Source organism: Pteropus vampyrus, unplaced genomic scaffold, assembly GCF_000151845.1.
Source record: "Pteropus vampyrus isolate Shadow unplaced genomic scaffold, Pvam_2.0 Scaffold50, whole genome shotgun sequence".
Lineage (NCBI taxonomy): Eukaryota > Metazoa > Chordata > Mammalia > Chiroptera > Pteropodidae > Pteropus > Pteropus vampyrus.
The window spans coordinates 1,939,026-1,952,916 of record NW_011888831.1 but is presented as its reverse complement, the minus strand read 5'-3'; the positions used below and the strand labels follow the sequence as shown (position 1 = coordinate 1,952,916).

The following is a 13,891-nucleotide window of genomic DNA, read 5'->3' as shown; positions in this document are numbered from 1 at the left end:
GTAGTGAAGGCTGGATTTCTCTAGGACTTGGGCCTCAAAGGCTGGTGGAATTTGGATAGGAAGGTGGAGAGGTGCAGGCTTCCAGGTGGGGGTAATAGTTTGAACAAAGACTAGGAGGTTGGAATGAGAAAGACGTAAGTGTGGAGGGACTGCTGCCAGGTGGGAATGGAAGTGGGTGGACAGGAGGTGTCCAAGGGTGGAGAAATATGTCTGGCTGGGGTGGCAGGTTCCTAGAGGGGTGCAGAAGGCTTAAAGGAACTCTGGAGAGCCTCGAAGATAGGAATGACACGGTAAGATTTGGGTGTCTCGACAGGTCTCTCTGGCTGCTACACGAGGGCTCCTGGAAGGGTGGAGAGAGGCTTTGCCAGGATGAGAAGAGTTTGTTCTAGTTCCTGCCAGCTGCATTGCCCCTCCCTTCGTCTCTACACTCCTTGGGCCCACCCTCTGCTCTCTAGCAGGCTGGCGGGGGTATCTGCCAGCCTAAGGGGCAGTGCAAGTGGGAGGCCCCATCCAAGAAAAAACAGAGTGAGCTGCCAAGAGGGTCTTGGAAACTCTCAGGCTGGGCAGGACTGTCAGGAGAGGCTGGGCTGGGGCTACAGGGCTGGGCCATTCAGGCTGGAGGAACCAGTTTATTTGCTCCCAGGTGTTGGCCTCTGCTCTGAGGGGAGGAGACAATGGCTGGAGTATATCAAACCTCGTAATATGACTCAGTAAAACACTGATCCTACAGTGTCAGAGCTGGAGGACACTTCCAGATAGTCATGTCCCCCTCGTCAACAGGGGGACACTGAGGCCTGGGGAGGGGTAGATATGTGGCCACTACCACAGAAAAAGGTGGTAGCAGAGCTGGGCCTAGAACCTGACTTTTCGGAGCCTCGGTTTGTACTTCGCTCGGTTGAGTCAGCTGGCTTCTCATCATCCCAAAGCCAGACCTCTGGGCCCCCTGCTCTGTGGCTCTCAGGGGTGAGGACAGGTGTCTGGATCTCTCAGAGGAGGGAATGTTTGGAAGCTAGGGAAAGGAACCAGCACTGGGATTCTCAGGACTCTGGTTGGTGCCAGGGGATTTGAGACAGGATCCTTGAGAAACTCCCAAGCCCAGGGTGCCGGGATTACTTTGGAATGTATCTTGGGAAGGACATCACATTCTGCAAAGGGATTACAAATTCACCTTCTCCGGTGTCGGCGGGGGGGAAGACTGGGGCAAAATCAGATGCCAATGTCCCAATTCAAGGCCTCCCTAAAACTTCCCCCCAGGAAGACTGGAGACACGCTTGCAGTCGGGGAAGTGCTGGAGCTTGGGCAGGTGTCTTGTTCCTTGGCTGAGTTACCTATCTCAGCAAACCTGGCAGGCCCCAGCAGGCCCTAGCAGGACCCAGTCTGAGACCCTTTGCGGCCTCTTAGTCATGCCTGTGGTGTGATTAGATGAGTCAAAGACAGTGCAGCTCAAACAGAAGGCCCCACCTCAAGCATGTGACCCTGGGCCCAGAAACCCCTGTCCCAATTGGAGGCAGCTTGTTAGCTGGTGGGACACAGAGTGTAAGGACATGGCTAGACCCCTTCCTTGCTGGGTCCTTATTTATGTGAGATTGGACAGAAAGTGCGATGTTTTCACATATACTTCCGTATGTTATGATAGTTCATGGCTGGAAGAGGCTTGGAGGTCTTCCAGTCCTATGTGTTCATTGTGCAGGGTGGGAGACTGAGGCCAGAAAGGCGAAGGGTGCTTTTCTGAGGTCTGGTGTCTTTAAGGACACAGGGTGTGAACACCCAGAGATCAGTGCAACTTCGAGGACTGGGGACTTCCCAGTAGAACCTAGCTGCCTCCCAGGTATTCTCTGTGATTCCAGGCTTGAGAGAAGGAAGGATGGGTCAGGGATTAGCCTGGGAGCAATTGGGCTTCGTTTTTTGCTAGCAGTCCTCAGCACACTCTGCTGTCCCGTGGCTTGACACCATCTTTTTGAGGTAGGGCTGAAGTTATTCCCATTTTATGGATGAAAAAACTGAGGCTCAGAGAGGTTGTGTCTGGATCTTAAATCACACATAAAGTTAGAGGCAGAACTGAAATTAGAACTTAGGTCTCTTCTACTCTGAGAGTCAGCATTCCTAGGAGTCAAACTGTGTTACGAAAGAAGAGACCCAGCCCTGTAACTGTTTAACCTTTAATAGCCCATCCGGGCCTCAGTTTCCTCATCTGTTAAAGAAGGGGAAGAGAAGAGTTGGGGGGGGGGGTCTCAAGATAAGCTTTAAAGTCTGTTCCAGCTCTAACATTGCTCCTTTTTTGGCTTCTCTCCTGCTGGCTTTACAGTGCCTTAAGAGGCCTCACCTCCCCGCTCTCATACCTCATAAGGACCCTCCCAGAGGTGGTGGGGATGAGAGAACAAATGCTGAGGATTGGGACACAGAAAGCTGTGCCTCCTAGGGCCCCAGGCCCCAGCCCATCACCAGATCTGCAGCCAGGAGCCACTGTGGAAGGGGGTGGTCAGAGCCCCCGAGGAAAGGGGGGAGGGGGAGGAGGGGGGAGGAGAGAATGTATAACAAATGAGTTTGGAAATCAAATGAGATCTGAGTTCCCCACCCACTCCCTCAAATCTCTACACTCTCGCTTTTAAAATTCTTGTTGTCTAAGGAGAAAGAAAATGCTAAATTGCACCCCCTTTCACAAAGGAATGGGAGCCTTAGTGAGTCACTCCGGAGGTAAATGCCACCTCCAGGGCCCCACGTCTGCCTGCGGAGGCCTGCACAGCTGTGTGGCCACCAGCCCCCATGGGGGTCGTGTGTGGAGAGGGTGGATGGGTGGGGGAGCCTCCTGCCTGGCAGCAGCTCTGGGGTGGGAGCTGGGTTCCTGTAGTGGGGCTACACCCTGCTTCCTCCAGGCTCTCCTCAGAGCTGAATTTGTGAGGTTCACTTATACATGAGGACATGGCTCAGACTGGACCCAGGCTGAGAGCCTCTGTAGCCTTATCAGAGCTTGGGTCAAGGTGGAGGATGGCGTGTAGGGGCTTGGGCTGTGGCCTGACTATGGGGTGAATTCCAGACCCTGGGGGGAAGGTTTTGTGGCTGTGTGGAGCGGGGTCAGCGTGTGCAGCTAGAGCTGGCGGGGGCTGGTGCCTTTGCATCTGGAAACCAGAGTTCTTTGGTGTCAAGCTGTTCTCTAGGCATGTTAGTGAGGTTCTTCTCTTGCTGACGTCCTGCCAGAGGAAGGTGCCTGGGGGTGTCCAGGGCCTCATCCTTCTTTGCCAGGGTCAGTCTGTTTCTTTGCAGACCTGGGGCAGGGGAGGCCAGTGAGGAGGTGTTCCCCTTCCCAGATGCCCTGTTATTCTGAAGGGAGGGGAAGTAGCCGTCTGTTAGCTGGGGATGCCAAACAAGGGTTGAAAGCAAAAATAGAAACACGTCCGGCTCTGTCTGGGAGGGGCACTGAGTTCTGGTGGATGGAGAGGCCTCTTCTGAGCCGTCTGCTGCTGATGCCGTGTTTGCTTGGCTCTCTCTCAGTGTTTGCTGAGCACATCACGCCTGCACTCCTGACCTCCTTGGGGAGAGACCTAGGTGTGCGGGATTCGAACCGTGAGCTCACAGGGGTGGCAGCTGTTCTAGGAGTCTGTCTTTGGGAGGTTTAGAGCATCATCACTTACACACCTCTGACATTTTCTGGGCTGCTCCAGAATGGTGCAGATCACTGCTCTCTTGATCAAAACTCTCTTCGACCTCCCATAGCCCTGTGGCCTCCTTTTCATTTCTTCACCCCCACTTCCCGCCTCCTGCCTCCCTGAGGCTGGTCCCAGCTGAGCAACCCTGGAATCATCCCTAGTGGTAAAAAAAGCTATTTTCAGCTTTCCCATTACTGCCCAGTGAATGGTGGGGGTGGGGGGTGTTTATTCCTTGCTGCCTGTTTGTTTCCTTCTCGTCGTACAGTGTAATCTGGAGCAGCCATGAGAATATTAGGCAGCCCTGCCTCTGAGGCCCCGGCTGGCAATTCCAGGTGCTGGGATTTAGCACCAAATGGAGAGCCTGGGGGCAGAGGCAGCCTGCAGCCCCATCTTTGCTCAATAGCAATCTGAGTGGCCAGTGGTACGAATGGCCCACCTAGGTCCTTGCTGGGTGTGGGGCTGCTCCCCTGCTGCTGCTTGCAACAGGCTGATGGTAGCATTTGGTGCCCTTCTCAAAAAGCTGGCTGGCTCATTGAGGTGGGGGTCTGCAAAACAGCCTTCAGCATTGACCCCAACCTTGCCTCCCCATGCCCTGGTTGGGTGCCTGGGTTCCCAACCTCCTTTCCCGGCTCCCTGTGGGATGATTGGAAGGAATATCTTCCTGCAGCTGCTGAGGGGGCCCTCTTTGGGGGCTCCCCCTTGCTACCCTCCTGCAGGTGGCAGAGCCATCAGTAGCAGATGCTATGGGAGCTCCCTTTAGAGGCAGGAGAAAGTTCCTTACGGAGCAAGAGTCTGAAGGGACAGAGGGGGGACATCTGGGGCTTGGGAGAATTGTTCCAAATAACTCGGAATTGTTGGGAGCCGAATTGGCAGAGCAAATGGAAGTACAATAGATAGCCAAAGCTATTAATCACTAATTAGCTCCCAAATAAAGTAATTAATGGGTATTTAAATGGCATATTTATGAGATACCAGCAGGTCTTCAAAAAGAACATCTTTTCCAAAGCAATTGATTCGGCCAACTGTGTCCTGCTGGGAGACAGGGACTCTAACCCCACCCAGCCCACCCCGGGGACAGGGAGCCTGGCAGTGGGCAGGTCAGATTCCTCCTCGGAACTTAGCTTTTCTCATCTGTAAACGGGGATCATGGCTCTTCTTTATTGACCTCACTGGGCTATTGTGAAGTCAAAAGGAAGTGAAGGCCATGCAAATGCCTGGCAGTGGTGGGAAGTGCTGTACAGAAGTTAGTGTTAGCTGTGAAAATATCCTTGAAGTTATTTGATACAGACCCTTGATTGTGCCCAGTACCATTTATGGCCAGGGTTAGGCTGAAGTCAGTGGCTAGAGTCATTGCTTGGTGGGTTGCTGAGTTAGTGGCTGGGTCTGTGACTGGGTCAAGGCTTAGTTTGTGACTTGGTCTGTGGTCAGCTTCATAGCTTGGTTTGAGATTGGGGTTGTGGCCTGGTCTGTGGCTGGGTCTCAGCTTGTTCTGTGATCACGGTTGTGACTTGATCTGTGGCCAGCTCAAGGTTGGGGCTGTGGCTAATTTCAGAATAATTCTGCAGACTAGAGTCTTAGCCTCAGTCCTTGAGTCCATCCCTGGACTGATGGAGCTACCTGGTTGCCCCAGATGCTGGATTCCTCCTGTGTCCTTCAGAATCTGAGCTCCAGGTGCTGGGAATCCCAGCAGACAAGCCCTTCTGGGGCTCCCGGCATGTCCCCTGAAACAGCCCAGCACACAAGCTCATCAGTGGCGCATACAGCAGTTTGGGAGATAGTTAGGACGTGTTTCTATAGCAACCAATCCCCAACCAGCACTGGTTTCCTTCAATAATGCCTTTTTCTGGAAGCAGCATCTCCTGGCCTCTCATCCCTCCCTGGGTGGCCCCATAGCCCCTTGAAGTCTGAGCATAGCCTGGTTGACCCTGGATCGGTTTGGTCCCCAGACTCATCCTGATCCAGAGTGGGGGCCTGAGGTTGTGCCCTATGGGAAACTTCCCTGAGGAGGTCCTCCTGAGATCTACCCCATGTCTGGCCATGCTGAACATAACAAGAGCTTTCTCTGTGCCCAGCCCTGAACTGGAAGAGGCTATGGGTCTGGAGAGGATTTCTACTAGGTGTCTGCCTTGGGGGAACCCATAGCCCCATGGGGCAGGCAGGACTGGGCCCAGTCTATGGATAGGTGCTCTGGCAGGCACAAGCAGAGGATGTTTTAGGACATAGCTCAAGGTTTGGGAGGCACACAAGACACAGCTCCAGGGAGCTATGTTGAGGGAGAGGAGACAGGGATCAGCCATGCACCAGGAGTGCCCCACAAATGTCAGGGGACAGGCACTTCCAGCCTCAGGGAGAGGAAGGCAGTTCCTGTTCTGCCTTCTGGGTTCCCATTCCAGGGGCCTGAGGAAGAGAGGGACCCATGCTTGGGAGTTTCCACATAGAAAAGGACCAAAGAAAGGCCCGTGGATAACCATGATTATTTATATTATTTAACAAACCCTCTTAAATAAAGCACTGAGTGCCAGGCATGATGCTCAATGCTTTTCCAATATTCATTCAATCCTCACAGCAACCCTATGTAAGTACTATTATTACTTCCAATTTACAGAGGAGGAAACTGAGGTGCAGAGTGGCGTATAGTGACATTTATTAAGATCATCAGTTGATAAGTGGCATAGCTGGGGTTTGATCCAGCCTCAAGTGGGACAGTGGTTCACGTGAGAGAGGAGGAGGGGGCAGAGAGGCAGAGGGCTAGGCTCCAGGAGGAGGGGCAGAGAGGAGGGAGCCCTTTAGAGACACCCCGCCTACCTACGAGAGCCTCACCCAGACTCTGTGTGTCTTATACTCTACATCCTGCATGTGGACCCCAGGGACTCCAGGTCAGAACTGAAGAGCAGAGAAATGTGATATTAATGTGTGTTGTGAGGCTGTGTTTGTGTGTGTGTTTGTGTATGTGGCTGTGTGAGGCTATGTGTGTGTGTGTGTGTGGCTGTGTGTGAAGCTGTGGTGTGTGTGTGGCTGTGTGGGGCTGTGTGCGTGTGTGTGTGTGTGTGACAGAGACAAAGACAGAAAGAGGAGATATGGGTGTGCCTGAATAAGCCTGCAGCCAAGTGGCCAAGTACTTTTCTGTTCCTTGGCCCCTCTCCTCTTCTGAGGCACAGATTGCTGAATCCAGCAGGAATGCCAGGCCGTGGTTTCATATACAGCCTTAGGCAAGGCTGGGCATAGAAGTTGTGGCCATAGTCACACACAGCAGGCCCAGCATGAGACAGTCCACCCTGGCCCACTCAGAGGTGCCTATGACCCCCTGGAGATCTGGGAATTGGTGGGTATTACTTGAACACCTGCAGGGCTGTAGCTTTCACAGCAGACACCCTTGTCCCTTCTTTTGCTTTGACTAGCCCGACTTCTCTTGAGGAGAAAGTTCTAGATCCAGCTTCTCCTGGAAATGGCCCGATTGTTTTGACCCATGTCTCTCCTCCCTCTCACCCCTCCTCAGCCTGTCCAACCCTGCCCACCCTTCCCTTTGAGGCTCAGGTTGTCCCTCCCCCAGGAAGGTTCCTGGCCCCTCCAGCCTGCTGGGTCTCCACCTCAGGGAAGTGCTGTCTACATGCATGGGATGCTGGGTTTGTGGCATTTAGCCTAGGGGCCAGGCTGCCCACTCTTTGTTTGTCCTGTGCTCTGTGCAGGGGTGGTACAGGGCTGGGCCCCGAGGCTGGCATCCCAGAGGCAGAGACTAATCTAGTTCAGCTCTATTCCCAACTCCTTCCTCTTGGGCACCATCTGGCCCAAGGTCTGGCCCAGGAAGAGTCGGCCAATACCTGCCTCCCTCACTCTACTGTGCCAGAGTTTTCCTCACTGTGACATATCTTTCCCTTCAGACTGGACACCTGAGAGCAGGGTGGTTTCTCTTCTCTGGTGGGGTTCTGGCCCCCAAGCTGGTGCCGCCTAGGGTCCCGGTATATAGCAGAGCACCCATGGCAGGCTCCCGGCCTTTTGTCCATCTGCCTATTCCTGTGTCCTTGGGAGCCAGGGCTGTGGTGGGGAAGGTGGGCGTGTACAGTAGATGACCTAAGCCAGGACTTTTGGCTGCATCCATGCTGGAGAGACCTAGGCCTGTGACAAGGTCCAGGAGACCACAGTGGACCTGCAGGTGGTGGGTAGATGGACCAGGAGAGAGAAGAGATGGCTCCCAGCAGCCCGTCCCACCACAGGACCCAGCTTGGAGCTCTGCTGGGAGATTAGGGTATCATGGAGTGTGAAGGATCATGTGTTTCTTTCTGGATTGCTGGGGAAGTGGGGAGATAGTCCCCCTTTTTCTTTTATCCTGATTTAGAGTTTTAAATAAATGTGGCAGTGAAGGTGAGACAGAAGGACAGCCTCCTGGAGAGTATAGGCTGGGTCTTAGAGGGCACAGAAAGAAATCTGCAGTCTTGGGGAGGGTCCCTGGAGGCTGCTTGGAAGCCCCACAGGGCATAGGAGGCTGCCAGAGCCTGAACCTTGATCCTGCAGCTGATGAGTGGTGTTATCTTCTGAGCGCCAGGCAGTGTGATGAATACTTTAGTGAATGGTCTTTGTTAAATCTAACAGTGAGGTAAGAACTACGATACCCATTTTGCAGATGAGAAAGTAAAGCTCAGAGAGATCGATCCGCTTCAGGTCATAGACTAGGAAGTGGTGGCGTTGAATCCAGCTTTGTGTAGCTCTGAAACCCATGCTCTAACCTTCCTGCTGAGATTTCACCCATAGCTGGGAGCTGATTTGAGAGAGTGTGTGTGTGTGCGCGCGCGTGTGTGTGTGTGTGTGAGAGAGAGAGAGAGAGAGAGAGAGAGAGAGAGAGAGAGGAGAGAGAGAGAGAGAGGTGTGAGTGAGCATGAGAGAGCATGAGAAAGAGAATAAGGGAGAGAGTACATGAGAACCTGTGTACAAGTGTGTGTCTCAGGGATGGGGAGTGGCTGGTTGGGGAGGCTCACATTCTCCAAGAAATGTGGACACACATTTAGATTTTCACACAGGCACAAGGATACCCAGATACTAATCTGCAGATCCAGTGGGTGGATTGTTCTAGAACTGGGAGAGCTGCCCCCAGGGCTGGGCCACTGAGAGCAGCCATGGGCTGGCCCCTTGCGCCTTGCCCAGCTACCTAGCAGCAGGTGAGAGGGTTATTACTGGCCAAGAGAGAGAAGGAGACCTGGGACCCCCTCCCTGAGTACCGATACAAAGCACCCATCATAATAATCCTGAGCACAAACCTTTTAGCCAGGTGGATCTGGGTTCAGATCCTGCTTCCATCACTTATTAGCTTTATGACCTTGAGCAAAGGACTTCCCATCTCTGAGTATTTCTTTAGCTATAAGATGGGGATTCATGATATCCATTCCACAGGGCTTGGTTAGGATAGATAATACCTATGAAGCAGCTAGCAGAATGTCTGGCATGCTGTATTTACTCAGCAGATCATTTTTATTAATTCTCTTGTGAGCCAAAAACTCTTCTTGGCTCTCTTCCTCCCGGGACTGCATACTGGACACTGAAAATGCAGGGAGGTGTAGGTCAGGGACCCACCTCAAGGAGACTGAGCTTCTGGGCCTTTGCTCTTACTCTTCTGGGATCATGGTGCCCACCTTCTCTGACTCTCAAGTCTGTGTGTGGCCTTAAGCACACCTGACCTGTACTACACTTTCCCTGCCCCTCAGGAGACTTCTTGACCCTCTTGGGCATTTGTGTCCCCCTCTTCCTGAAGTGTGTGGGTTATAGATTCTGGCTGGGGGTTGGAACCTTAAAACTCACATGTTTTGAGCTCCCATCCATGACAGGGAACACCCAACTGTTCTGGCTTCATTTCTTCTCCTACTTCCTCTTCTACCTATTTCCCGCTTCCATCACTACCTCCAGCCACATGGGTTTCTATCTGTCCCTCAAACGTGCCAAACTCATGTGTGCAACTTTGCCCTGTAGTTCCTTCATCCTGGAAGGCTCTTACTCATGGGCTCTGCACATCCATCCCATGTGTGTGTGTGTGTGTGTGTGTGCAGGGGCATGTGTGCATATACACTTAGCATGTCTGGTTCTTTCTCATTATTCAAGCTTCTAGTCCCCTGACACCTTTCAGAAGATCTTCCCTTCACACCCCTCCCAAGATATTCTGTCCATTGCTGTTTTCTATGAATGAAATTATCCTTGTTGCTTACTTGTTCCGGGTCTGTCTCCTCTGGCTCTCTGCAGAATATAAGCTTTGTGAGAGCCCCATCTTGTCCCTCTTATTTATCCTGATGTCTCCAGCACTTAACACAGCGCCTGTGGGATGGGCAGCTCCCTTTGACGCCCCAAAGCCTCTCCCTTTCTGCCCACCACTAGCTGAGAGAACACCTCCCTCAAATGGAGCTGAGCTGGCCTTCCTGCAGCCTTCCCTCTGCCCACTTCTCCCAGCTGGGACTCCCACGATGGTCCGCCCATGACACATGTTATCTGTGTTGCAGTGACTTAGGATGACGGTGGCCTGAAGGGATAAATGAGGTGGGGGTGGTGAAGGAGGGACAAATTCTAAGACTTTCCTCATTTCCTCAGGCTCTAGCACATTTGTGAGGGGAGGTTGGCAGAAATGTCCTTGTCTTTGTTCTTGGGTGGAGTGTACGCTGTACAGGTATGAGGGCCACCATATCCAGGAACTTCTCCTCAAACTCTTGCTATTCAAACTCAGGAGCCAAATAGACTCGGATAAATCTTCAGATATACCCGTCGCCACTTAAATTCTTTCTGCTCACCACCCAAAACTCAGGAATCAAACAGATGAAGGTAATATGACTGTCCTGACTATCCAAACTCTTCCCTCTTAGGAATGGAATGGAATAGGTTTGGACAGCAAGGGATATTTGCATGTTAATATAGAATGTGTGATAATTTTTATACCTTTAGTATCTGTCGATTGAGAAATATATAAAATTAATGTAAACTCAGAAAGAATTTTAAGTGATGTATTTTTTGAGTCATTGAAATCTTCCACATACATTTGATTTATACCTAAGTACTTCTTTTTATTATTATTTATTTATTTTTGTGCTATTATAAATGGTATTAGTTTCTAAAATTCAAGTTCTAGTTGTTAATTGCTGATGTATAGGAGTCCAATTGACTTTGTATATTGACCTTGTTTTCTGAAATCTTGCTATATTCAATTATTAGTTCCAGTGGGGTGTTTTTATAGATTTTGTAGAGTTTTTATTTTCTATATAGACAGTCATGCCAACTGAAAATAAAGGCAGCTTTATGTATTTTTTCATTCTAATATGTATACATTTTATTTATTTTTTTCTTGTCTTATTGTACTAGCTAGAACTCCCTCCACATTCATTTAGGAAACAGTCCTATATCCATGTTAGAAATACACAGCAGTGATGCATCTGGATTCTCAAACTCCTTTGCAGTAAACCCAGGGCCTATGGGTAGAAAATTGCTTACCAGACTGTCGTGCTATCCATACTGGTGGGTGAGAATACAAAATTTAAAGGGTTCCCATGAGGAATGTGGGACAGACCCAGCTTTGCACCCAGAGGTGACTCCCAGGTCAGTGTTCCCTGTGGCTTCTGCCTTTTCTATGTCTCAGAACATGCTTCTTGCATGGTTCCAAGCCATGGTGCTCAAGGTAGGTGTGTTTTTGGCAGATCATGGTGGGTGGGGCAGGAGGGACAGGCAGGAAGGCTGTGTCCCTGGGCTAGCCTTCCCCTTCAGGACCAGTTTATGTTCTGGAATCTGGGCTCAGGGCAGAGAGCAGTGCCGGCATGCTGCAGGGTGACAGAGCATGGTGAACGGGGGCTGCAGTAGGTCATCCCAAGACTGCATCATAACGTGCACGCTAGCCATGGCTAGGGGTAACGCCTACCTCTCACTCGTTTATTGACATCTACTGTGTACCAGATGGGCTCCTCAAACATCAGTTAGAATTGAAAAGTTTCAAGGGACAGTCTCTGTCAGTTTTCTCATAGGGAAACTAAGGCAAGGGTATTGCTGATACAGGAAATCAAGTCTCTTTAGAGATAGGACATGTGTGTCTGGTGGCCAGGGCTGAAGCCCCAGGGAAGATGAACACTGCGTGTGTGTTTTCTATTGAATCTAAGATGCAATCCATTATAAGATACACGATTATTTTCTATACCCAGAGAAAAAAATTAAACAATGCCAATTATGACATGCCATCATATAAGATGCACCTCAGTTTTAAAGATGTAGACGTATTAAAAAATGTGCATCATAAACTGAAAAAGTAAGATAAATTGAAAAAATTAAGTCACATAAAATTACATGTACAGTGTATAAAAGCTGAGTTTTCCCTGTCTCTTCTTATCAAATTCTATTAGGTAGAGATAATCTCTATTGACATTTTGGTGCATGTCTTTCCAGACATTTTAAAGCATCTGTAAATATATTTATACAATAATTATCATTGTGAACACTTGCTATATGCCAGGCCTTGTGCTAAATGCTTTGAGGCATTTTATTTAATCTTTACAACATGCTCATGTGGCAGGTCTGTGCTATCCTCACTTTATGGCTGAGGAAACTGAGGCACACAGAGGTGAAGGGACTCATCTGACATCACAGCGTCTAAGAGGTGAGGCCTGAGCTTGAATCCAGGCCGCTTCAATCTCAGAGCCTGAGCTCTTAACTAACATGTTTCGCATACCTTCAGTATGCAGATGTAAGTATGTTTTTCAAAAATGGGGTCAAAAGGAACATACTATTCTGGGACCTACCTGCATTTTTTTCTCCTAATCCATATTCCATGGGCATCTTTTCATGACCACCTTTCTAACAATTGCGAAGAATTCCCTTTATGACTGCATTTGAATGTACAGCCATTCCCCTACAGATAGACACTGGGATTTCTTTCAGTTTTTTTTTGGTTGTTACCAAAACACCAAGATGACCACCTGCACACCTCTATCTTTGTGTGCTTCTCTGATTATTTCCTCAGGAAAATTACCAGGTCAATTTTCTTCTAACATCTTTATAATTTTAATTTTTACGATTAGATTTTACTCTATCTGCAATCCCCAGTGTTTCCTGTGTCCAGGGAGCATGTGGAGAGGTTCACGGATGTGTTGGGCACCAGCTGGTTCCATGTGAGTCCCAAAGTGCCCAGCAGAGGGAGACCAGGGAATGGGGGGTGGGGAGAGAGGCTCCTGAACCCATCTCTGTCTCTGGCCTTCCTCACTCTGGTTCTGGGGCAGGAGGTGGGTTAGGGCAGAGCTCAGGGAAGGAGCCACCTTCTCTGTGTGTCCTTGCTCCTGCCTGCTCCGGAGAACCCCTCAGCCCCACGTCCTGGCCTCTATAGATAGTAGTAATAGCAGCTGCCATTACTGAGATTCCTGAGGTACAAGAACTGAGACTCCTGAGGTACAGGTGCTGAGCACACATTATTTCTGATTTTTTGAGCTCAAGATTGATTGTTATCGATATTTTATAGATGAGGAAATTGAGGCTGCAATACGGAAAGGGAAATGCCACAGGGGTTATAAGTGGCAGAGACAGGGTAGAGCTCAAGCTCAGGTCCCCCTTTTTCTCTCCTGGAGGCTGCCATCCTGGGCTGGCCTGCACATGCTGTGTGTAGTAGACATTACTAGCACTCATCAGGATGTCTGCTTCTCCTGTCCTCAACCCTACTGAAGTTGGGCATTACCATGTGACTTGCTTTGGCCGATGAAATGTGCGCAGAAATGCGTCACTTGTGGGAAGAAGCCTTTATGCCTGGGCGTGATTTTCTGTGCTCTTCTCCCCTGCTTTGGCAGACTTTGAGGTCTCCTTTTGAGACGGTGACATCATAAGGTGGTGACGCCTTTGAGTGACTGTCATGATCTCGGTTTTAGAGCATACGAAATGGGCACGCTTGTTGCTGTCCCGCTGAGCTGTCTCAGAGAGGTATTTGGGGCTTAAATGAAAGTACGGTGGTGGGAGTGCTCTGTGAGGTCCTGAGCACTGGAAGGGAGAGGGCAGGGACGTGAAGGACGCTGACTGGCCCTTGGTCCAGGAATGGTCTGGGTTTACCTCTTTCATGCTGGAACGAACATGGTATCGGGCTTAGTTAACAGGTGTATTCCCCTTGGCAGGTGGCCCTACCCCGGGCGGCGGTGCCCCCTGGCACCTTCGAAATGTCCTCGGTGACTCTGTAGAGAGCTCGGATGATGAATTCTTTGATGCTAGAGGTGAGTGAACCCAATCTTCCCATCATAGGTTGGGGAACCTTTGTGGAAGCA

General features: G+C 50.4%; 1 protein-coding gene across 3 annotated transcripts in view; it reads left to right on the top strand.

Moving 5' to 3' along the window:
* Window positions 1-13,891, top strand: part of PITPNM3 (PITPNM family member 3) — a 94,443-nt gene that overhangs the window by 4,464 nt on the left and 76,088 nt on the right. The window contains exon 2 of one of the 3 annotated variants that reach the window (XM_011359759.2): window positions 13,745-13,840. The exons of the other annotated variants lie outside the window; for them this stretch is intronic. Coding sequence (XP_011358061.1) covers window positions 13,745-13,840 — 96 coding nt within the window. The remainder of the gene's footprint in view (window positions 1-13,744; window positions 13,841-13,891) is intronic. 3 annotated transcript variants of the gene reach the window in all.